The sequence below is a fragment of the Bipolaris victoriae genome, assembly GCF_000527765.1.
Source record: "Bipolaris victoriae FI3 unplaced genomic scaffold scaffold_57, whole genome shotgun sequence".
NCBI lineage: Eukaryota > Fungi > Ascomycota > Dothideomycetes > Pleosporales > Pleosporaceae > Bipolaris > Bipolaris victoriae.
The window spans coordinates 146,634-170,688 of record NW_014575335.1 but is presented as its reverse complement, the minus strand read 5'-3'; the positions used below and the strand labels follow the sequence as shown (position 1 = coordinate 170,688).

General features: G+C 50.5%; 11 protein-coding genes across 11 annotated transcripts; 7 read left to right on the top strand and 4 right to left on the bottom strand.

Moving 5' to 3' along the window:
* Positions 1-97: 97 nt before the first annotated feature.
* On the bottom strand, positions 98-2,146 carry COCVIDRAFT_17162 (hypothetical protein; the record flags this gene model as incomplete). The annotated part of the gene is made up of 4 exons (XM_014699781.1): positions 98-1,594; positions 1,665-1,813; positions 1,880-1,960; positions 2,041-2,146. 4 exons carry the CDS (start codon positions 2,144-2,146, stop codon positions 98-100), a joined length of 1,833 nt encoding a protein of 610 aa, XP_014555267.1.
* Positions 2,147-3,252: 1,106 nt separating this feature from the next.
* COCVIDRAFT_27795 (hypothetical protein) lies at positions 3,253-4,716 on the top strand (the record flags this gene model as incomplete). The annotated part of the gene is made up of 3 exons (XM_014699833.1): positions 3,253-3,513; positions 3,578-4,060; positions 4,132-4,716. The coding sequence occupies 3 exons, from the start codon at positions 3,253-3,255 to the stop codon at positions 4,714-4,716; spliced, it is 1,329 nt and encodes a 442-aa protein (XP_014555319.1).
* A 1,031-nt stretch (positions 4,717-5,747) lies between these two features.
* Positions 5,748-6,274, top strand: COCVIDRAFT_102759 (hypothetical protein; the record flags this gene model as incomplete). Its single annotated transcript, XM_014699832.1, has 2 exons — positions 5,748-6,124; positions 6,187-6,274. The coding sequence occupies 2 exons, from the start codon at positions 5,748-5,750 to the stop codon at positions 6,272-6,274; spliced, it is 465 nt and encodes a 154-aa protein (XP_014555318.1).
* A 1,190-nt stretch (positions 6,275-7,464) lies between these two features.
* On the top strand, positions 7,465-9,105 carry COCVIDRAFT_47996 (hypothetical protein; the record flags this gene model as incomplete). Its single annotated transcript, XM_014699831.1, has 1 exon — positions 7,465-9,105. A coding segment is annotated over one exon (1,641 nt), but the record flags the coding sequence as incomplete, so codon positions are not given.
* A 1,059-nt stretch (positions 9,106-10,164) lies between these two features.
* Positions 10,165-14,580, top strand: COCVIDRAFT_17158 (hypothetical protein; the record flags this gene model as incomplete). The annotated part of the gene is made up of 3 exons (XM_014699780.1): positions 10,165-10,643; positions 10,694-12,084; positions 12,134-14,580. 3 exons carry the CDS (start codon positions 10,165-10,167, stop codon positions 14,578-14,580), a joined length of 4,317 nt encoding a protein of 1,438 aa, XP_014555266.1.
* Positions 14,581-15,280: 700 nt separating this feature from the next.
* COCVIDRAFT_17157 (hypothetical protein) lies at positions 15,281-16,093 on the bottom strand (the record flags this gene model as incomplete). The annotated part of the gene is made up of 1 exon (XM_014699779.1): positions 15,281-16,093. One exon carries the CDS (start codon positions 16,091-16,093, stop codon positions 15,281-15,283), a length of 813 nt encoding a protein of 270 aa, XP_014555265.1.
* A 772-nt stretch (positions 16,094-16,865) lies between these two features.
* COCVIDRAFT_38957 (hypothetical protein) lies at positions 16,866-17,654 on the top strand (the record flags this gene model as incomplete). Its single annotated transcript, XM_014699830.1, has 1 exon — positions 16,866-17,654. The coding sequence occupies one exon, from the start codon at positions 16,866-16,868 to the stop codon at positions 17,652-17,654; it is 789 nt and encodes a 262-aa protein (XP_014555316.1).
* A 677-nt stretch (positions 17,655-18,331) lies between these two features.
* COCVIDRAFT_17155 (hypothetical protein) lies at positions 18,332-18,935 on the top strand (the record flags this gene model as incomplete). The annotated part of the gene is made up of 3 exons (XM_014699778.1): positions 18,332-18,368; positions 18,429-18,526; positions 18,582-18,935. 3 exons carry the CDS (start codon positions 18,332-18,334, stop codon positions 18,933-18,935), a joined length of 489 nt encoding a protein of 162 aa, XP_014555264.1.
* Positions 18,936-19,849: 914 nt separating this feature from the next.
* Positions 19,850-20,455, bottom strand: COCVIDRAFT_17154 (hypothetical protein; the record flags this gene model as incomplete). Its single annotated transcript, XM_014699777.1, has 2 exons — positions 19,850-20,316; positions 20,377-20,455. 2 exons carry the CDS (start codon positions 20,453-20,455, stop codon positions 19,850-19,852), a joined length of 546 nt encoding a protein of 181 aa, XP_014555263.1.
* Positions 20,456-21,064: 609 nt separating this feature from the next.
* Positions 21,065-21,715, top strand: COCVIDRAFT_27788 (hypothetical protein; the record flags this gene model as incomplete). Its single annotated transcript, XM_014699829.1, has 2 exons — positions 21,065-21,128; positions 21,258-21,715. 2 exons carry the CDS (start codon positions 21,065-21,067, stop codon positions 21,713-21,715), a joined length of 522 nt encoding a protein of 173 aa, XP_014555315.1.
* A 553-nt stretch (positions 21,716-22,268) lies between these two features.
* On the bottom strand, positions 22,269-23,264 carry COCVIDRAFT_102840 (hypothetical protein; the record flags this gene model as incomplete). Its single annotated transcript, XM_014699828.1, has 1 exon — positions 22,269-23,264. One exon carries the CDS (start codon positions 23,262-23,264, stop codon positions 22,269-22,271), a length of 996 nt encoding a protein of 331 aa, XP_014555314.1.
* Positions 23,265-24,055: the final 791 nt, after the last annotated feature.

Sequence of the window (24,055 nt, the reverse complement as noted above, 5' to 3'; positions counted from 1 at the left end):
TAACTCTGTAACCGCAAATCATATAAAAAAAAGAACTGTCCAAGAATACTTACTTGCCATTATATCGTCCTCCACGCGCAAAAAAGAGAACCCCTTTCTAAATGCCCAAAACCGACTTCATGACAACGCCCAACTTCTCCTTAGTCTCCTCCTCACTTCCGAGCGGCTTCTTCGCACGCCACGCAACCGTGCGATCGGGTCGTACCAACACGGCGCCCTTCTCCTCCACGCCACGCACCTCATGCCACCTGAACAGCGCATCGCCATAGTCTTGGCCAAACCCAATACTCGCGACTGCGATCTCGACGCCCGTCTCCTTAGCCACCTGTTCCGCCGGCGCGCCCCACACAGCCTTTCCCCCGATTCCGGTGATGAGCGTAAAGCGGTTATGTCCGACGACATCTCTAGTCGAGACGAGCGGAAGTCGCGGACCAGGTTCGGTCTGGCGGGGTGCAAGCCAAGCATGCGGGACACGCCATCCGGGATACGTGCTTGTGTAGAGCTTGGTGGAGCGATCTGATACATTGGTCGGCCAGTCCGGATCTTCGGTTTCGTCGGCCGTGTACACAGCAGAGGACTTGTACCACTGGTTCATCATGGCGCCAATGCAGTGCCGTTCATCCGCGAGATCGCGGATAGCCTTTCGGAAGCGGTCGCGGGCGGCCTCGCCTTCCGACGAGTCCTGGCGCAGGAGTTCGTCCATCTCCGCACGGCGGTCCACGCCGATCTCATTGAGGAAGCCGAATTGGCCGTAGAAGCCAAAGTTTAGGCGCCCATTTTCGTTGGTGCGCTGGACGACGTATTCGCCGGCGGGCTGACGCTCGTCATTGTAGGTTTTTAGGAGTGATTTGTTGGCTTTGCCTTGGAGGACATAGGCCATTTTCCATGCCATGTTGTACGAGTCTTCCATACAGGTGCTGATGCCTAGGCCGCCAAAGGGCGGGTGGCGGTGCACAGAATTGCCTAAGGCGTGCACATTGCCCGAGGGGGAGGAATAGTGCTTGGCGTAGACCTCGTCGAAGCTCCAGGTGCTGATTTCCTTAACCTTGTACTCGATGGTGTCATCGCCGACGAGCTCCTTCATGCGGGCCAAGATCTGCTCTTCGGTTGCCTCGAGCTTCTTGTATGTGGGGTGCGGGAACAGCGAAATCACCCAATCATTCCAGGGCTTGATGAAGTGCGCGATTCCTAGGACGCCATAATCGGGTTGCGGCTTGTCCGGACGATCGAGGTAGTGGAGTAGACCGCGGTTGTGCTCAGTAAGATGCTTCAGGTCAGCTTCAACCCACACGCTGATGACGAAGCCATTGCCTGGGCCGTGGACCATGGGGAGATCAAGTTGGCGCGCTACTGTACTGTCAGGTCCATCTGCACCTGCAAGCTGCTTAGAACGGACAGTGGTGATTTCGCCTGTTGCTGTATTTTCAAGTGTGCTTATCACAATATCCTTTTCTGCATCTTCGGTAAAGCTGACCAGTCTGGTATTCCAACGTGTTGGGAAACCATGCTTTTCAGAATGTTCGAGCAACAAGGGCTCAAGATCGGATTGGCAGAGACACAGTGTCTTGGATGGACTTGCATCGAAGTAATCACCCTGCATTAATTGTTCCCGCAATTAGTTTTCAGCTCCCTCAAGATCCACGTGCAATAAATGGAGGCCTTACATGTCGATGGGGATCGTTACCAAACACATGGGCTCTGTAGATTTCCTCACCAACAAGCGTCTTGCAGAAACGAGTATAGGTCGAGTACTCTGATACGGGCCAAGCAACCTCCTGCGCCTTTGCCTCGATGCCAATTTCACGAAGACATTCTGTGGGACTACCGTCAGCGCCTACCGTATTCTTACCCGAGAATGGCTGAAGCGAATCCTACATACCAAGGCCAGCCATGTTCACGTAATTGGCACGCGGGCGCGGCGACGGGCCAGGCTCAGCGTCGATCTGCAACCCTGTGATTCCTATGGTGTGGAAACTCCAGTTAGCATGCTTTTTGCGCAATGTTGCATAAGACGGATGTGTGTCAGATGGCACGCCTTACCATGAGATCCGAGGAAGCTGCCTAAAGAGGCACCTGTAGGTCCCGCGCCAACAATGAGGACATCGACGTCAAGTGTCTGAGATTCCGTGCTGCCGTAGTCGCCCATTGTGATGAATTTTTTTTCTGCGCAAAAACACAGTGCAAATGGTGGATAGGATTTGCTATAATTGGACAGAGAATGGGTACGTGTATCTATCTCCAACAAGTGGGCTGAGCTGGCTGACGACTTCTGACTAAAATTACAACATGTCAATGCCTTTCTTTTTATCTCTACTCCAATATCACGAAGGATTCATGGCGCCTCGTGCAAACCGTTCATCTGTCCCGACAATGCTGGAATGCCACGTTGGTAGCGAGACATGATTTCCTCCGAACATGCTGCTGGGTCAAAATCCTCCGGTAGGTGGCTGTGAGGCGAAAAGCGTTCAGTCGACGGGAGGCGTATGAGCCGACAATGGGGGTTTGATCCGGAGCGGCTTGTTAGGCGTCAGATGTTTCGCTTTGGAGATCGGCCCCCAATTGCAAGGCGGAAGGAATGGTCGGAACATAGGGCTGCCGCGTGGAGAAGAAACTTCGGGTACATGACGCGGGACAAACCCCCAAATTTGCTGCATTATCGGTTGATCATTGGTGTGTAGGAGAAACAGGTGCATCTACACGTCTCCGAAACCTGTTGAGGCGTCATCGGGCTAGATGCATAGCGATTACGCTCCTGATGTTGTAGTCGGCTAGCGGCCCCGTCACGTGATGAAACCCCGCGAGCATGTCATCAATGAGGAGGCGTCATCAGCCGCAATAGGCCCAGGGCGATGTTCCCGCAAGGAGAATCCTTGCTCGATAAATTGGGGGGAAAAGTGGGTGTGGGTTCCCTGCGGGCCGAAACGGAAATGGAAAGGAGGCTAAGATTTTCGCACGTGCCAAGCCGGGGGAGCCCTTGCCAATGACCTCCGATGATCTTATCCTGAGCACCCTACGCTAGCATCCAATTCCCCTTGTGGTGACAACTACGTGCCGGATCTGTACTGTATATCAGGTCAGGACGTACAGAAAGTATATGCAACATGTACAGGGATGCTATCACGTACGTGCATACGCATACACACACGAGAGGGTGTAGTGGCTGCTTTAATTATTTTTACACTACACACCATGCCTTGAAGTAGCCATTCTGCTTCTTTTCAAACTGTATTACTATATCACAACTTTACAAACATGGATCTCAGCCAGCTAGATACTCTCTGTTCCGAACTCGCTCTTACTGCTAAGAGACTCAAAGCACTGTGCGAGAGCAGCAATCAGGGCAGCATTGCCGTCACCAAAGAGCCCACTACCGATGTCTTGGTCCCTCCAGCCAGAGCAGAGAACCTAGAGCATGAAATCGCCTTGGCACACAGTAGCCTCAGTGGAATATCCTCTCGCTTGGAAACACTTTTGGCTGGTCCTGCGAGCTTCATACAATCCCTAGCCACCCAGGTATGTCAGTAAACCTCCCTCTGTCATCTTGACACCAATCAGCTAAGTCTGTAATTTGCAACAGAATCAACTTCTAGCCTGCCTAAAATGGATGGGCGAGTATCAAATCATTGCCTACATACCATTAGATGACACCATCTCACTCGAGGAGCTTGCAAATCTAGCGGATGTGCCGGAGCATACGCTCAGCCGAGTCGTGAGAATGACTGCCACTGCAGGTTTTCTATACGAGCCTCAGCATGGGCATGTTGCACATACGTCTTTGTCGTTATCGTTCACGACCGAGTTGTCATATTTCGACGCTGCCATGTTTTTAGCGAACAAGGTGGCCCCAGCATCCCTCGATCTTACCTCTTTTGCAAACGAGCATGATGGCAGCGCAATAGATCTACAATCATCACGACTGTTGGACTTTGTCTCCCAGGAACCGCAAACGAACCGGCAATGGCAGGCCTACCGTCAGAGCATGGGCAGCATGAGGAACCAGCTTGCATATTTGCCAAACTTACTCAATTGGCGTAGCTTGGGAGATGCATGCGTTGTTGATGTGAGTGACCAAAGAACCGAGTTGAGTTGCTCTTGTGACTAGTCTTTGCTGACATGATACGACTGTGACAGATATGTGACAACGACACAAGCCTGGCGCGGGACCTGGCCCAGACTGCTCCAGCCCTTCGATTGACAGTACAAACGTATGATTTCATACCCATTGACGCGGGTCTGTCTGGGGTTGGTAACGGCGACAAGGATTTGGTTACCAGCGAACGCATCATAGTACAACGGAGAAAACCGACCGCAGTGCAACCGGTAAAAGACGCGGCAGTGTATCTTCTACGTCCCTCTTTTTGCGCAGCGAGCACACGTGGCTACACGGCCGACGATCTTATCACAATGGAGCTCAAAGCACATTTCGGTATTCTCCGAGCCAATCCGATGGCTTTATTGATTCTCGCGCCGGCAATGTTACCTGAACCAGGGTCAGTGGCCATCAACGTCGAGACCCGAGTACGGCTTCTCGACTTCACAGACATGCACCTCACCGGCAACGGGGCCATGGAGGTGTCAGAACTTTACAAACTTACAGAAAGCATATCTGACGCACGGGGGAAATTAGTGGTCAAGAACCGCGTTCGGTCCGCCGACGGGGCTACTATTGCGTTAGTGGTCAAGTATCAATCTTGTGAGAGTGCTGAGCTCATCTAACAAACTTTACCGAGTCAATGTACATAATACCTTTTTTTTTTTTGAAAATCTACAGCGAAAATGTATCCACAGTGTAACCTAGTACCAATGACCTGTGCCATCCGCGTCCATGTGCCATAACAAATGGCCGTATCAAGGTATGTTTAAGTGGGGCGCTGACTTGTCGCTGTCACATCCCCATGTCTGGTTTAATGTGAGAAGTTATGCGATGTTTCCCCATGTCGTGACTACAAGCATTGTAGCGGAATCGTTAGCTTGTTCGAGCGACCTGGGTTATCCTAGTAGAAGGAAAAGCGACATCAAGGCAAGCTTAGCTCGACTGGCCCTGGTAGGCATCTTCTGGGGTTCGGCGGGCCCCGTTGAATTTCTGCCAGTTGAAAAGGATTTTCAACGGAAATGATGCAATCAGATGCCGATTAAATTCAGATCGCGCATATTGCGAATGTGATGCTTCTCACAAGGATTCCGCCACGCCCCTTGGGCAACTAGAGTTACGGGTATCTCCACACTGCGTGCTCCGAAAAGGATCCGATACGAGAAGAACGGAGTGGCCCGGTGCTTTCCCGCGGAACAAACGGCCTTGAAAACATGGCTACGGCCAAATGTTGGTTAGCTTGTGAATATACTCCCCGAATCGCGAGGTAAGATGACATAAGATACGGCCCGATTTGTACTACTCACTGGGTAGGGGTTCGCATCGGAGCCTCCGCATCTCAGTACGTATACTATTGCATCAATGGTGTTGATGTAATCTTCCGTGGGGAGGCAATGTAAGCTTCACGTGGCTGATGTGGCGTACCATGTCTCCCACGAGGGGGTTTTCACGGTCCAATGTGCTGGTTCACGGTAGGATGAGGCAGTTCTCGGGACCCGAGTACAGAGTTTCGGTTTCTCCGGACCATATAGGAAGGGGAACCTGAACGGGGAAAAATGGAGGCATGGGATATAAACGGCAGCTGTTTGAGCAATTCGTTATACATTTGACACACCAAGTCTCGTTACGAGGCGTCAAATCATTCCACTTCGAGAAAATGGCGTCCAACGGGCATCGCAACAAAGGCCTCCCGCCAAGCAAGTATCTCTGTCTTACTATTCTCGGCTACCGTAAGCCAGGATTAAGCGAGGAGGACTATCGCCGCCACATGATAGAGGTATCCGCTCCGCTCACCAAGGATCTCATGGCGAAGCACGGAATCAAACGTTGGACCGTCATCCACAATCCGCAAGAAACGCGGGAGCTCATGAGTGAGCTGTACGACGCACAGATGGCAAACGTGGCCGACTACGACTGCTTCAGCCAAGTCGTGTTTGAGAGCGTGGAGGACTACAAGAAGCTGCGAGAGGATCCATGGTACAAGAGCCGTCTATTTGGAGATCACGAGAAGTTTGCCGACACTAGGCGCAGCCAGTAAGTTTGCTGATTGAGCAGTAACCTAAGGCGGACTGCGACTCAGGGCTAATGGTTTGTAGGATGACGATTGGGTGGATTGAGGAGTGGGTTCACAATGGCCAGATTCGGGAGAGTATGGAAGCGCCATGGCCATCGTTGCAAGGCTAACGCTTTTGGCCTAGCCAATCAGTGGGCGGTTTTATAGTGTAATTAGTCGACTAGTAGCTAGATTTTGCCGTGTCTGGCTAGTATATCGAATGTTTTGATGACGGGTGGCATGATTTGCTGCCACCCAAGGATGTTCTTGGCCCTTGTTACGTGAAACTGTAGTAGTCTTGTGTAACAGTGAATGTACAAGTGCCGCAATACCAAAAAAAGGACGCAACAGCTGTGCCAAGGTCAGCATAGTACACGCGCATAGTAGTGGGTGTCTTTTCTAATGAGGCGGAAAACTACCCTGCTGACATTAATGAGAGACGGCCCACTGGGATCCGCTCTGGCACGGCGAGGCTGAAAGTTGGAAGAAGGAAGGAGAAAGGGCGAACGGTGGGATGGGTGGGATGGGTGAGATGGGTGACTAAGGCTGGCGCGCATGAGGCTAATCCCGAGACAGCGGCCGCTAGTAGGATTACCCCGCGATGTTTCCGAGACGACGGGGCAACTCACTTGCACTCACCACCAGCTAGGCACACGTAAGGGTCCAAGGCAAAGGATCCAGGATCGCCGGGGTCCAAAAAGAGCGAGGATGCACAATTGCAAGCAGGCTTGGGAACACGTCGGGTGGGCCCCCGGCCATGTCGGCGGTGGTACTTTGGGGCGTTCTCGACACGTGCAGGGCGACGGCTGAGTGCTAGGAGCGTCTTCGGCAGTATACGAGGTTACTTTAGTGGGCAGTCCAATCAATGCCCCGGCGACGTCCTGGATGTGCAGGGCCCGATGAGTGGGTCTTATCAGGGACGTGGGCAGGGTGCATACAGAGAGGTATGTTTTGCGGTCTGCCAGCCACTGGCGACGAGGGTGACCCGGCCGCTGAAGGGCGTCAGGCCTGCGAGGCTGTCGATTTCATGCACGATCCCAGGAACCATATAGCCGCACGATCGATGATTTGGACGCAATCGAGGCGACAATGACACAAGTTTGTCGCCAGCGCTGTGCACGAGCCGTGATAGGCGTTGGCTTCCCGGGCGGCGCCTGTGTGGGATTATCATCTTGGAGCAGCCTGGAAGAGGCCATGATGGATACTAAAGTGTGCACATCGTCCTGGCCGTCTAGGTACATACACACATGCAGACGGTCATCTACGCTTCCACAGGGCAGAGAAGCAGTGTTGAGATTGAGAGATGTCGACCACCACCATCACCACCGCCTCCCCGACCCCGACCGGTGGCTCGCGCCCTGCTGCTGCCCGTCCCAGCGGCGGCCTCAAGGTGCGCGACTGCTGCCAGGCCTGTGCCAAATCAAAAGTTCGTTGCACAAAGGAACGCCCGTCATGCTCTCGCTGCGAGAGTAAAGGCATCGAGTGCCGGTATCTGCACTGCAAGCGTCCAGGACGGGTGCCAGGAAGTAGTGCACGTCGTGCAGCCTCGCTCTCGACCGACCAAACCAAGAGCCGGGCAGCCGGGACAGCTGATGCAGGCAACACCCTCGACCATCAAAATTCTCCGTCGCCCTCGCCACACGCCAGCACTACAGCAGATCATGGAACCGCCTCGCTACTCCTATCGCCTGCATCCTCGACGACACTCTCGTTTGACAGGGCACAATGCAGCACCAGTGCCCACCACCGCGTCGACTCGTTTCAGACGCACATGGATGCATCCGACGCATTGCCCTCGGACTTCTTCCCACCCTTCAATCTTGACAGTAGCAACTCGACTAATGGCGTATGGGATGACTGCCTCGACACGCTTGCCGCGATTGATGCGCCCATGTATACCGATCTCATGGACTGGGACCCTTCTGCTGCGCCCATGTCGACAGGCTTGTCACTCGACTCCACCTTGGGCCTGGATATGCTAGACGGCAGCACTGGCTCCCAATCGCCGTTTGATCTGTTGATTCCATCAACTAGCAACTTCTCCACCAAATCAAGCTCGCGCGCATCTTCTTCGGAATCGTTAATGTCGTCAGCATCTTCAATGCCGCCATTGTTTTCGTCAGCATCTTCTTCGACATCATCATCGGCATCATCAGCGTCATCGTCTTCGTCGTCAAGGCACCCAAGTCTACCGAGAGACGTTGTTGCGCTAACAGCCCTACCGGGTGACCAGACATGCAGCCAGCCGGCGCATCCAGAAGCAGTAAACTTGACCGTCTTAAAAGCGGATAAGGGGATCAACTGCAATTGTCTGCACAAGGCACTTGATTTGTTCAAAACCATAACTCAAAACCCCTGCTCAGACCCATCTGCGGTGTCCGGGAGTCCCCTGACTCAGCTCATCCTGGCCAAGAACAAGCAAACGATTCAGGCCATGCTTGCCCTGGTCAACTGCAACAACTGTCGCGACGACAAGCTGCTCATTGTTGTCGCACTGCTCATCACTATGAAGATGCTATCTTGGTACGCTTCTGCTGCGGCGCTGACGGGCGGGCCTGGCGTTGGCGCTAGCAGCGCCATGGACAATGTCCCCATGACTAGCGGGCACGGAAGCCCCGTAACAGCCACACCAACGGCAACGGGCCGCCATCAGCCTTGTCATCGACAAGCGAAGCAGCAAGTCTTGCGCGAACTGCATTCTGTACAACGATTGATAACTTCACTTTCGGCCAGGCTAAAAGGCCTCGACCCTCACCCTGCTGACTCATTCCCGGCGCAAAATGAACTAGAGCGCAGTTATTATGGCCGCAGGCGCACAATGCCCACGACGCTCTTTCGGCCAAATGCCATTGATCCGGCACTCATGCCTCTCTCAGCCCGTACGCTCGAGGCGGTCGAAGTCGACGCCCGCAGTAGTCTCGGCTTTCTGTCTGCAGCCGTGAGGAATGCGCTCAAGGAGAGCTGAGTCGGTGGTATCGCCCGCTTCACCATATCCATGTCAAACGCTGTTTAATACGTTGTCTCCTCTTTTTTCTTCTCCTTATCTTTTCCTTTGTATACGGTGTTGGCTACATTATACCACATTTCCGGTTTTTGGTGGGATATGATACGCATTCTCTTTTCATGCATACCCTCGTTGGATCTGTACCAGGTTGTGATTCTAGGATGCGACGCTGCAGGTAGTGGCACAGAGAAGTTTTCATTGGCACGGCATGCACCTACATAAGTTGTAGGGCGAACGGCGCAAGACATGGGCGAGGCGCTGCAAGACGTTTATATTCATCGGTCTCTATGGTCAGTTACCCACTCGTGCATAGTAGATAGAGTCATAGACATGACGGTCATGGTGGCGGTGAGGTACGTTTCATGCACATGTGCGGCACATATAGCAAGCCCACACCATCGACGGCGATGGTCTGCGTCAAGTGTAGATAGATACATGTCAAAAGGCAATTTCACCATGAATCAAGGCACTGTGTGGTGTTGTGCAACCGATCGATGCTTGGCTGGCATGCCGCAAGTTGCTGGTGCGTGTTCGCTTCTAGGCAATGATCGGCGGTACTCGTGGCGGCCTCGGTGTCCACGGGTCCCGCGGCCATGATCGTCACCACCTCCCACCCTCCGATTACGTTCAAGGCCTGCCGCCAAACCCTGTACATTTGCCGGGCCATCATGTTGTAAACGCTTGTTAGTGCCCGACAATCACATGCGTTAGGCTTCGCTCGGCGCCCGCGGTGTCCACGTTCTATGTACCAGCTCGTGTACACGCCGCCGCATTGGTCGGATTACCACCACAGTATTGCAGCCTCATGCCCTGGCATTTTCCACATGTATCCGATCTCCAGATTGGTGATCCTTTCTCACCATCGAGATGTCCGATACACTCAATCCTTACAAAGTTTGTTATAATATATGTCTTGAGCAACATGTCCCAGGCATCCACTGCTGATTCACATCACCTGCTCTTTGTCATTCTGGCCTGCTTGTTACTCGCATTATTGTCCGACTGAAGTTTTTCACTATGGACGCCCAGGGCAGACCAGCCCCTGTCCCGGGAGAACTGGCCGGCAGCGATGTAAACGTATCCACTCAGTCCTTCATCCCCCCTTCGCCCACCGAGAAACACCAACAAAATGAAGTCAAAGATTTGGAAGACGGCGCAGACCAGAGTTCAACAAACACGCAAGTTGAGCAATGGAGGCTGGCCAAAGATCTCAAATACTTTGACATCAACAACCAAGCCAGCAGCCGCAAGCTGGGCGTTACATGGAAGAACCTCAGTGTCAGCGTAGTTCCTGCCGACGAGCGATTCAAGGAGAACATTCTCAGCCAGTTCAATCTTCTCCAGCTCATCAAGGAATTTCGCGCAAAACCAGCCCTGAAGCCCATTCTCGAATCCAGTTCTGGATGTGTTCGTCCTGGAGAGATGCTTCTGGTTTTGGGGCGCCCAGGCTCTGGATGCACCACTTTGCTCAAAATGCTAGCCAACAAGCGTAATGGGTATGTGCCACACAGTTGAGCGCGCTACAAAGCTGACCATGCCCTCTCAGATATGCACAAGTAGATGGCGAAGTTCATTATGGATCTCTTAACGCCGAACAAGCCAAGCAATACTCTGGTAGTATTGTTATCAACAACGAGGAGGAACTGTTCTACCCAACCCTAACTGTTGGCGAGACCATGGACTTTGCCACTCGTCTGAACATGCCTGCCAACTTCGAAGGAAATGGATCCAGCCGCACCGAGGCCCGACGCAACTTCAAGCAATTCCTCCTCAATTCGATGGGCATTGCACACACAGAGGGTACAAAGGTCGGTGACGCATACGTGCGAGGTGTCTCTGGTGGTGAGAGAAAGCGAGTCTCTATTATCGAAACTCTAGCGACACGTGGCAGTGTTATATGTTGGGACAACTCAACACGAGGCCTGGATGCCTCCACTGCTCTCGAGTATGTCCGCGCACTGCGATGTCTGACAGACACCATGGGTATGTCCACCATCGTCACTTTGTACCAAGCTGGCAACGGCATCTATGACCTGTTTGATAAGGTCCTCGTTCTCGACCAGGGCAAGCAGATCTACTATGGTTCTCGCGAGGAGGCCCGGCCCTTTATGGAGAACCTTGGATTTGTCTGTGGAAATGGAGCAAATGTCGCCGATTACCTCACTGGTGTCACTGTGCCCAGTGAACGACAAATCAAGCCTGGCTTTGAAACCACCTTTCCTCGCAAGAACACCGACATACGATATGCCTACGAACAGTCGACCATCAAGGCCAAGATGGACCAAGAACTCGATTATCCCTTTACGGAAGAGGCTAAAGCCACCACAGAGGCATTCGTCCAATCTGTCCTATCGGAGAAATCAGGACAGCTTCCAAAGTCATCACCCATGACAGTCTCGTTCCCCGATCAAGTCAAGGCTTGTATAGTCCGTCAATATCAAGTCCTGTGGGGAGATAAGCCGAGTCTGATCATGAGGCAAGCGACTAATATCATTCAAGCTTTGATTTCTGGATCGCTCTTCTACAATGCACCAGACAATACTGCTGGTCTGTTCCTCAAGTCTGGAGCTCTGTTCCTTTCTCTGCTGTTTAATGCTCTCTTCACCCTATCAGAAGTCAACGACTCATTCGTTGGTCGGCCCATCTTGGCCAAGCAGAAGAACTTTGCGTTTTTCAACCCAGCTGCTTTTTGCATTGCCCAAGTCGCAGCCGATATCCCCATTTTGATCTTCCAGACCGCATCTTTTGTCCTTATCGTTTACTGGATGACTGCGTTGAAAGAGACTGCAGCAGCATTCTTCACAAACTGGTTTGTTGTCTACGTCGTCACTTTGGCCATGACTGCAATGATGAGGACAATTGGCGCAGGCTTTCCCTCGTTCAACTCTGCATCCAAGGTTTCGGGCTTCGCCATCACCGCGACAATTGTCTACATGGGTATGTGATCGCTACATCTTCGACCAAAAACATTCACTGATTTGTATAGGATACGAAATACCGAAGCCTGACATGCACCCATGGTTTGTCTGGGTCTACTGGATCAATCCTTTGGCGTATGGATTCGAAGCTGTCATGGCAAACGAGTATGAAGGAACCACCATCCCATGCGTCTACGACAACCTCATCCCGAACTATCTACCTCAATACCAGGATCCAAGCGCACAATCTTGTGCAGGTATCCGCGGTGCAAGACGTGGCGCAACTTCGCTTAGCGGAAAAGAATATCTGGACAGTCTGTCCTACTCTCCATCTAACATCTGGCGTAATGTGGGAATTCTTTTCGCATGGTGGCTTCTATTCATTGCCTGCACAATCATCTTCACACTTCGCTGGAACGACACCTCTAGTTCAAGCACTGCCTACATCCCACGCGAAAAGCAAAAGTACGTCCAGAGACTTCGCACATCTCAGACTCAGGATGAGGAATCTCTGCAAACCGAAAAGATCACGCCCAACAACGACACGCTTGGTACTACAGATGGAGCAAATGATAAGCTAGGTACCAGTCTTATTCGCAACACCTCGATCTTCACTTGGCGCAACCTGACATACACCGTCAAGACTCCTTCAGGCGACCGTACTCTTCTCAATAATGTCCATGGTTATGTCAAACCCGGTATGCTTGGTGCCCTCATGGGATCTTCTGGTGCTGGCAAGACTACACTTCTGGATGTTCTCGCCCAACGAAAGACAGCCGGAACGATCAAAGGCGAAATCTTAGTTGACGGTCGACCCCTGCCAGTTTCTTTCCAACGATCTGCCGGTTACTGCGAACAGCTTGATGTTCACGATGCTTACTCTACTGTACGAGAGGCTCTTGAGTTCTCAGCCCTACTCCGCCAAAGCCGCGATACTCCTGTTGAGGAAAAGCTCGCATACGTGGATACCATCATCGATCTGCTTGAACTACACGACCTTGAGAATACGCTCATCGGAACTGTGGGTGCTGGACTTTCGGTCGAGCAGCGCAAGCGTGTCACTATCGGTGTTGAACTTGTTTCCAAGCCATCTATTCTTATCTTCCTTGACGAGCCAACGTCTGGTCTGGATGGTCAGGCAGCTTTCAACACCGTTCGCTTCCTTCGAAAACTCGCCGACGTCGGTCAAGCAGTCCTAGTCACCATCCACCAGCCCTCGGCCTTGCTCTTCGCCCAATTCGATGTTCTCCTTCTCCTCGCTAGCGGCGGCAAAACGGTCTACTTTGGCGAGATTGGTGACAACGCCGATAAGATCAAGGAATACTTTGGCCGCTATGGTGCACCTTGTCCCATTGCCGCCAACCCAGCAGAACACATGATCGACGTCGTGAGCGGCTACCATCCCAGCGGCAAGGACTGGCACGAAGTCTGGCTCAACTCACCCGAATCCACCGCCCTCAACAGGCACCTCGACGAAATCATCTCCGACGCCGCCAGCAAAGAACCCGGCACCAAAGACGACGGCCACGAATTTGCTACAACCTTCTGGACGCAAACCAAACTCGTCACGCACCGCATGAATGTCGGCTTCTTCCGCGACACGGCCTACTTCAACAACAAGCTCCTCCTCCACGGCGGCGTCGCCTTCTTTATCGGCTTCACCTTCTGGCAAATCGGCCCCTCAGTCGGCGACCAAAAGTACATCCTCTTCTCCATTTTCCAATACATCTTCGTCGCGCCCGGCGTAATCGCCCAGTTGCAACCCATCTTCCTCGAGCGCCGCGACGTATACGAGACGCGAGAAAAGAAGTCAAAAATGTACTCCTGGCAAGCCTTCGTCACCGCCCTCATCGTCTCCGAAATGCCCTATCTCGTCATCTGCGCCGTACTCTACTACCTCGTCTTCTACTTCGCCTCGGGCCTCCCCACCGATCCCAGCAGCGCAGGCGCCGTCTTCTTCGTCTTCCTCATCTATCAATTCATCTATACCGGCTTCGGCCAATTCGTCGCCGCCTACGCCCCCAACGCCGTCTTCGCCTCCCTCGTCAACCCTCTACTGCTTGCCGTCCTATGCTGCTTCTGCGGCGTCCTCATCCCCTACGACAACATCCAGGAATTCTGGCGCTACTGGATTTACTACCTCGATCCCTTCAAGTACCTCATCGGCTCCTTACTCGTTTTTACGGATTGGGACTGGAAAATTGAGTGCAAGGAGAGCGAGTTTGCCATCTTCAATCCGCCGGCTGGTGGTAATCAGACTTGCAGCGAGTACCTGCAAGCGTGGCTTCAGGGGCCCGGTGGACGCACGAATCTGGTTAACCCGGAGGCTACGGCTGATTGTCGCGTTTGTCAGTATACCTGGGGTAGGGATTACCTGGCTACGGTCAATCTAACAGAGAAGTATTTTGGATGGCGAGATGCGGGTATTTGTGTCATTTTTTCCCTGAGTGGGTATGCGCTTGTTTATCTGCTTATGAAGTTGAGGACTAAGGCGAGTAAGAAGGCGGAGCAGTGAGAAGGGTGTGTGGGGGTTATGGATAATTGGCGAGAGATTGGGAAAGAGAAGGGGTACATGACTTGAATGTTTTCCTTTTCCTTTGCTCGTTACTGCGGCATTTGCAAGCGTTTTTATATTTGAAGGATGAGGTAGTTACCTGTTTGTCCTTTGATGATACACATGTTTTAATACCAATTTTTCTATAGATTAGGATATGAGATTATACAATTGCATAGTTTTTTTTGGATTTCAAGGCAATTAATGGTGCATATGGTGCTGTGCGGTTGCATTTTCATAGACGAAAAGATGAGATTGTGGATTGCTACGAGAGTTGCATGCTTGAGTTTTCTTTTGTGCGTGTGAGAGAAGGAAAATGTTCATCTTGTGAGTTTACGGATATACTGTTAATTGGTTGGGTTGATGACTAACAAGAAACCTGTTGTGTTATGTCAGGGAATGCTTTTCTTTCTTTGCAATCTAAGTCTGCACGATGGTACTCGGCACAATCTGATCGTACCTCTTGCTCCAGCAGCACAATCTCACGCTTATGAAAAAAGATTTGTTGCAAGATAAAGTTTTAAGAAGGCAACGATTTAATATTTAACTTCACACACTAAACCACTCTCTGCAACGAAGATCTTTTAAAAAAGGAAATCATGCATTCTAAAAATCCATCAATAACTTCGCATTTCGATGAAATACTGCTTGAAGAATCCTTCTATGCAGCACCACCATCCAGCGTAAGAACCTTGCCATTAACCCACTCGCCCTCTTTGCTAACTAGGAAACCAACCACATTCGCCACATCCTGCGGGAACCCATTCCTGTGCAACGGCGACGCATGCGCGGCCATCTCCTGACGCTGCTCCGCTGTATACTGCAGCCCATTCGGAATATAATGATGCGAAACCTCATGAAACATATCCGTCACCGTACCTCCAGGGGCAACCGCATTAACCGTAATCTTCTTATCGCCGCAGTCCTTGGAGAAGATGCGGACAAAAGAGTCGATGGCACCCTTGGACCCAGAGTACAGCGAGTGCTTCGGCACGCTAAAGTCACGGGAGGTGTTTGAGGAAGTGAGAATGATGCGACCGCCCTCAGTCAAATGGCGGTATGCCTCGCGGGCGACGAAGAACTGGCCACGCGTGTTGAGGCTGAAGACGCGGTCGAATTCCTCTTCGGTGACATCTTTCAGGTGTCCGAAGCTCACGACTCCCGAGTTACTGACGGCGATGTCGAGGTGGCCAAAGTGCGCGACGGCTTCGTCAAAGAGGCGCACAATGTCTGCGACTTGGCGGATGTCGGCCTTGATAGCGATGGCGTCGCTGCCCAGGGTTTTGATCTCTGAGACTACTTTCTCGGCGTCTTTGGTCGAGTTGGCGTAGTTGACGACGACTTTGGCGCCCAGACGCCCTAGATGCGTGGCTACGGCTGCGCCGATGCCGCGGCCGGAGCCGGTGACGAGGGCGACTTTGCCGTCGAGGCGGCCGGGGATGTAGGTGGAGGGGATGCTCTCTACGTGTGGCATTTTGGAGATGGGGGTGATGATTGAAAATGGGGGAGAATGAGAGGTAGAGAATGGATCTCGAGATTAAGATGCTTTTGGATGGTGTGTGATTGTGAAGTGGTAGAGTTTATGTATACTCTATATACTCTATGTGCTCTTGCTAGGCGATAGAGGCCGTAGATGGATTATGAGGCGGTCCATTGTGTATACTTTCCAGCCTTGCTTACTTGCAGCATACCGCAGCAAAGGCACGTACACAAGTTCAGCATTGGTCCGACCTCCGATGTTTAGGTTTTGAGAGTCGTGGTTGTTGGGTGTGGTTGTTCCAGGGCCTCGGGTTCATGCGTCGGCACGGAACGATGGGTTTGTCCCGATCGGGGGTCGCCGGAACGAGCCAAGTCGTTCTGTGCAAGGCTCAATACCAGGGCTATCCTAGATCGGATTATGATCTTCGAATCGAATAAGCGCTAGATGGTAATAATGTTCCATAGAAGAACTATGATTTGGACTTGACAGCCACTTCGATTCGGAAAGCCAGTATGCGCTTCAATTCCAGAGATCTATGTGCCGGTGATCGGCACGCCTGATGGCATTCTCTCGGTGGATCTTTTCAGCCAATGGACCCGTCATGATGCCTATACTCTCCATAGAACTTCCAGAATTGTTTCTATTAAATGCCATCGAGAATGAATACCAAGAGGTTGAGTCAGTCAACCTCCAAAGCAATTGCTAGACCAAGTGGAGCGGCTCTCTCCTCAACTTAATTCAAACATACAATTCATACTCTACCAAAATGGTGGCGTACGCAGTTCTCGGTGCCACTGGCAACTGCGGCACTGCCCTTCTCGAGCTTCTCATCAAGAACACTGATGCCAAAGTCAAAGCCTACTGCCGCAACAAGGACAAGCTCTTTAGGCTAGTTCCAGAAGCCGCAAACAACCCCAGGGTCGAAGTCTACACTGGCAGCATTCTAGATGCCGATCTGCTCGGCAAGGCAATGTACGGCTGCAAAGCCGTCTTTCTTACAGCTACTACCAACGACAACGTGCCTGGATGTCACATCAGCCAAGACCTCGCGCACACCGTCATCAAAGCGCTAGAAAAGACAAAGGCCGAGGGAAGCCAGGCTCCACCAATGCCAAGACTGGTGTTGCTGTCCTCCGCTACCATAGATCCTTGGATCAGCCGAAAGAACCCTTGGGTCAACGCCATTGTTCGTCGATCTGCATGGCACGTGTACCGGGACTTGGAGCTCGCTGAAGAGTTCCTACGTCAGCACGAAGACTGGGTCAAGTGCGTTTATATCAAGCCAGGCGGCTTGTCGGTGGATGTGCAGAGGGGCCACAGGCTCACTTTGGACGATGAAGAATCGTTTGTTTCGTACCTCGATATTGCGGCTGGTATGATTGAAACGGCGGAGGACGACGAGGGCAAGTGGGATAACAAGAATGTTGGAGTTGTGAATGCTGGTGGCAAGGCCAAGTTTCCCAGGGGTACGCCAAAGTGCATTATCTGTGGATTGTTGTCGTATTATTTTCCTTTCTTGTACCCCTATTTGCCATCTGGTACGGGGCCTGCGTAGTTACACCATGTCGTTTTGGGTTTTCTTGTAGTGTATGTTTGGCTGCCAATAGTGTGAATAATGAATATCAAATTGAAATTATGTCTTGCGAATATGGCCGTATGCGGTTTTTGCAACAATGAAAAAATGTCTCAAAGTCGTGTTTCACAAATATCATGAAAAGATACCAAGTGACAAGCAACTGTGTGAAGTGTGTCGTCAAATATAATTTCTATCTACTCTGCAGACGATTTGAATCCACTCATAGTCGGGAACGAGGTTTTTAGGATTTATAGACTTTTTCTTTGTATTTAGATGTACATATCTTCGAGATTTCTATATGTTATTTGCAGCCCTTCCCTATCAACCCATGGCTTTACTTCTCCATAGACAGTGTCCAACGCCTCGTTAATACGAAATGGAAATTCCTTACCCTCTCATCCAATGAACAGTGGTTTCGATTGCTCCGACTCCCGACGACTGAAACTGGGTTCGGGCGAATGCTAAGTCAGCTCGGTTCTCGATATGTTCCGATGCCAAGCCTGCGATCGCAACAGGACTGTAGAGAACCAGCCGGTGTCCAACCGTCACAACTTGGAAGAAAATCCTACAAAAACGTACGGTTATGGATGCGATTTGAGAATTGTATTGAGTAAATAATCAAAAATTAACTGAGAAGAAATTCGTAGGGTAACACCATGCCTCACAAGACAGAAGTCAGACCAGCACCAGCAGGTAAAACATCGATCCCAGTCACCTTGAATCTGTAGCCCAATACTAACACGCTAGCTACAGATATCATCGAATGCCAGGCTGCAGCGTACGAATGGGCTGAGAGCTACGATAGCAAAGACTGGGACCGTCTTTCAAGATGCCTCGCACCCGAACTCTACGTAAGTGTTCCAATCCATATCTTATCTACGAGTCAGCAACTGAAGTTATCCCAAGATTGACTACCGCACCGTAATGGGAATGATGTGGGAGAAAATGCCAGCCGCAGAGTTTCTCGGTATGGCGTCTAGCCCAAGGTTTCTCGGTAACGCTCGCATCAAGACACAACATTTCATGGGCCAGACAAAGTGGATCCAAAAGGAACCGGGCTACATTATCGGACACCATCAAATGCGTGTAGCGCATCAGAAGTATGAGGATGATGCGCTTACGCAGGTGCTATACAAGGGTCATGCGCATGGCAATGCTACTTTACATTATCGTCAGGTCGATGGCGAGTGGAAGTTTGCGGGCCTTGAACCTGGTATTAGGTGGTCGGAGGGAGACTACGGGAAGATTTTCGAACGGTGATAGTACCGCGGGAGCGCGAGTAGTATAATATGAATAGGACATATTTGGTTGGGCATTAGCGCGCTGTAGCATAAGGTTCCCATATTATCTCAACAAATACATTAACCTGATATAGATTACTTAAGCTTAACGGGGTTTTCAGTGCAGTCCGTATACAGTGAGTATTCCGATGTCGATAGTACCGTATCTCAAGCATGATCAGATCCTGGAGGATGTGACTCGTGTACATTTTGCATCGGTTGGAATTTACCGTCTTCAATTTCGTGAGGCAATATTTTGTGGCTTTTCCCAGGATGAGCCTTACAATACTCATGCATTTCTTACTATTCCCTTTGTGTTGGTTCAAACCCAGGGTGCGCAATGACCTTCTACCACGTGCATATGCAAAACATCTCGGAGAACGATCTGCTTGCGTACGCATGTACGTGTGTACATACGTGTAGCAAAATCTTCTCACTTACTCGTGAAAACTCCTGAAGAGTCATGGTCAAAATGCGAAGGAGAGCGAAGCCTTCTGCTTACGAGGCAGTCTAATCCATATATCGGGCCGATTATGTGCATTTCTAGTAGTACCGACACGTCAGGGAGGCTAGAACAGTGCACCGAGAATTCGTACGCGAACAAATAAATCAGATGACCAATGGTATCTTTGGCATGCTCGCTAGTATCACTCGGATTTTATTGTGCTTATGCTAAGCCGCTAGGTGATGTCACTATCATGTAAGCTTGAACTAACGCGATTGCGATCCTCAGCTATTCAGCTGTTCTCCACTCTTTATCCACCTTCTTAGGGTACTCCAGATAACCAAGACCATGACTAACTCCCTGCTTACACTCTCACTATCGTTTCGACCAGCTTACGCATGTCATTGAGACCTTGTCCGCTGTCCATCGACATTTCCATAATCGCCGGGTCAACCCCTGCTTTGTAGCTTTGCGACAAATGCGATCAGCGAGCCGATCAACGGCAACGTCGCGCGAACTGCATGCCACCGAGACCACTCATCTAGAGACTTGTGCAGGACCTTGCTGGTCTCATGGTCCATCCAAGCTCCCTCAGCACCCCCACTCTTTTCCTTGCCCTTTCCTAGATTCGCAATCGATGCCTCAAGCGGAAAGATCATCACTCTTTCCCACCATGCTACCTGAAGCAATGTAACAAACGAGGCTACAAACGGCTTCCATTGTGAAGCTACATTTGGATCAGGGTGTCGCGAAAGCAGAGCGGCCGTTATGCCGAACATAAAGGCAAAGCTCGCGTTCAATGGCTCCAGCCAAGCCCCGCCACGTCGGGATGTCTCCAACAGCTGTGCGATGGCGCTTTTCGATGGGTTCAACTTAATGATCGGCACGACCCACAGGTTGAAGGACCATGCTATGCCTAAACAACATGTTAGATGGGTACAATTCGTTACCCTCCGTCCTATTGAGAGAAACATACCCGATACAATGAACAATGAGACGATCATGCCCCAATGTATGAAAGGTATGAGATAGAACGCTGTATCCAAGGCAGCCATTGTGAACGAGAATTCACGCCAGGGTATGCAGTATGAGTTGTAGCACAGGGTTGTAGTACTTTGCTAACTTGCTCAAAATTGGCTATGTGATGAGCACCAATAGCACTATGCAGAGGAAGGAATACTCTTAGAGGAATGATGATGCGAAGAATCGGAGACGTCAAGAGATAAGGAACAATTTTCGGACCCCTCCTTTCTCCTTGAAATACTATCAATCGCGGTCATATTGAATTGCTTGAACAGTACTCAGAAACCGTTTGAAAAAATTGCCTAGGTTGTTCTAGTGGCAAGCGGTAGAAAGTCAGGTGAAATGTTGCGCCGATCCACATTGTTCCGAAGTCCATCCGCGAGTGAGATTTCCTCCGAGGGCCGCAACCAGACCTACCGATGATCAAAATCGAATCGCATACACAGCATTCGAGCCGCAAATCAGGGCGATGCGATGAGAAAGGCTCCGCAGATGTTCGCTGTCTGATGCAAATAAGAGGCGTGACGACGACAGCTTGAGTTGGATAGTTGCATCACATCCAGTGTTAATCGACGCAGCTACTACTAGCATCCCCCGATAGTCACAAAACATATCCAATTCAAGATCAATTCATCCGAAAAATGGAGAACACCCTAGTTCAAGTCGCGCACGCCTGGGGTGTAACAGGCGCAGCACTTTTGTCAGGTGAGTATGCACATCACGTGCAAAGTGGATTCGCTGCGTAAATCTTTTTTATGATGCGATTTAAACCATGGCGGAAAACGATCGAAAGAGAAAACTTGGAAAGACTAAACTAATTCGGGGTTTTGCTAGGCTTCATCGTGTGCTTCAGTCATGCCGGAGTGCCAACGCTCAGCATAGCTCCAGTCGATACGCTCGTGCATCAGTTCAAGACTATGTACAACATCGGAAAAGCGACATCGCCTCTGGTTGCCATCACTGTCACTCTATGTAATGGCTACTCGGCCTATCGTGCGAGAAATGACACCGAGCTGATCGGCAATGTTGCATCACCGTTTGCCTTGTACGCGGCAGCAGCGTTCGTTGTACCTCTGATCGTCCCCTATACATTGCTGTATATGGAGCCCCAGGTTAACAAGAAATTGTTGACACTGGGGGGAATGGTCGAGCAGGGGACTCAAGCGAAGGATCTTGGGGTGAGCGATGAGGAGGTCCGAATCATATTGAAAAGGTGGAAGGGGATGAACTTTCTTCGAGCAGCACTTGTGGCTATTGGTGCTGCGCTCAGTGCTGTTGCTTCCTTCAGTTAGGGAAATTATACGCTGTGTTCTCGATTTCGGCGATTGTTTGATCAAAGGAGTATGGAAATGGATAGAGCTATGCATATGTACTAGAGTGTCAGTTGGTATAGTTTGAATGAATTGATTTGTTGGGAATTCGAACTTTTCAACATGAAATGACCCCGTATGAACGTGGTATTTCGGTGAGTAGAGACCTGCCCTTTTCTTTGCATCCGCTATTTTTCCATAAGTATTTTGGATCCTGGATGTTTTTCTCTTTCTTTTAGTAAGCACATGGAGACATAAGGTTTCTCATAACAACTTGCCTATCCTTACATTAGACAAAACCAAGTATAACAACCTACCATCACACTTCTTGAGTAGAAACTAAGTCCCAGCAGCGTAAGATTGTATGCTCAACTTACAATTTAGGAAATCATTATCACGAAGTCATAAGTCGAAAGTATCCCGCGAAACATCTTGGAAGAAATGACTTCATATGGTACATTCTGTCTAACTCGATCTAAAAAAAAACTCTGGTATCAAGAAAATGCTCAGCCGAAATCTAATCAAAGACTTAACATCAAGCACTGGCGCGTGTGACAGGGTACTGAACCTGCCGCATCCCACCTGCCGTTGATTGCTCGTTACTAATCAGAAACCATTTTTTCTGGCCAGCGCGAACCTGAAAACCCACTTTCCCATCACCCGCAAGTTTTCGAAGAACTTCGTCGATGAACGGCTCCAACGCTAACGTGCGCGTAGTCTCGTCCACCGAGTTTCCGTAGATATTTTCGACAATGTCGCGAACGACTGGTCGGTTCTGTCCATAGTCGCGGAGATTGCGCAACGCCCTAATGACTTGCTTCTCTCTCCTGTATTTTGACGACAATTCTCGGCTAATCTTCGTGTTCAGATCATCGATAGTAACGCCGTGGGCGGGGTGGCCAGCTCGACATTTCTGATCCATCATCTTGTGCAGACTGGACATGAATATGCCCAAGTCTTCTACCGCGCTTGTTCCGGTGCCGAGAATGTTGTCTCCAGTGAACATGGAGTTCTCTTCCTTGAGTATGAAGCACATGTGATCTTCTGAGTGCCCCGGGCAGTGCAGTGCCACAACAGTAGCACCCTCGACACAAAATTCTTGCCCTTCGTGGATATCTTGTTGTCCTGGATCGGGATCGTTCTTATAGATGTGGTCTTTGAGGTGCGGGTACATTCTGATAAGGTCAGGTACACCACCGGAGTGGTCGCCATGCCAATGTGTTATCAGAACATACTTGATGCTGATGTTCCGGGACTCAAGGGTTGATGCAAGCAGTTTCGCATACTCAGGCTCTCCTCCAGACGTATCAATTAATATGCGAGAAGATCCAATGCCCACTAAGAAAGTGTTGGTGCCTTGGAAGGTGAACTTTCCCGGATTTTGCCCCCGCACTCGTAAAACCCTTTCCGTCACTTGCTCCACATCAGGTATAGGGTCTAGATTTGCGGTCTGGCCCTTCAGATAGTCCTCAAAAGCGCAAATGTTGAGCGATTTGTTGATCTGCTTGTAGCCCCCTTTATCGTCCGCCATGGCTGAACTGGTCTAGATGATGATGAATATATGATGTTCGAAATGAGCACAAGAGGATTGGAATATAAAGATGTTTGAGGATAGGGTTATATGAGTGAGAGTATGTATGCACCCTGCTCTGAAGTACAGACATCTATCTCTTCTCCACGGTATCCTTTAAATCAGAGGAAATAGTTATCATCATAATGCTAATTTTCCACCACATTCTATATATCAAACCGAATTAATTCCCATTGGTTCGCATTACATACCACTAGTTCGCGATGCGCATTGGAAACAGGGAGGAATCACAGATCGCGGGAGTTTGTAACGAGTATTCCGAAACATTGCCATCACATTTTGCATCGCTTGTCTCGGCTCGACTTTCTGTAGAACGCGTTGGTGTGGGATTCGGGTTGATGACGGGGGCCTAAGATCGCCAGAAGCTCACTCGGTGGAATAGTACGGCACGTATCCCAATTCGGATCATTCCGAATGTTCCGTGGCGCAGAACCCGACAACGTGGTCGACACTTTCCAAATTCATTATCGGAGATCTCTGGGTAGTTCTTCCGAGCAATGATCTCCTATGTCACGTGTATCGTAGTTGTGCTCGGGTCCGTTCTGACTAAGCAAGCTTAACTGGACATCGGTGGAGTCGCTCGATAGTGTGGTATAGCCCACGGGTCTTGCGTGTATACGCATACCAGAAGCGGTTGAATGTACTGAGGTTGCTATAGACCGAGGTTGGTTGGCATTTTTGAAACAAGATGGATTAAATACATATATCTCTAGTTACCATACTCAGAATTC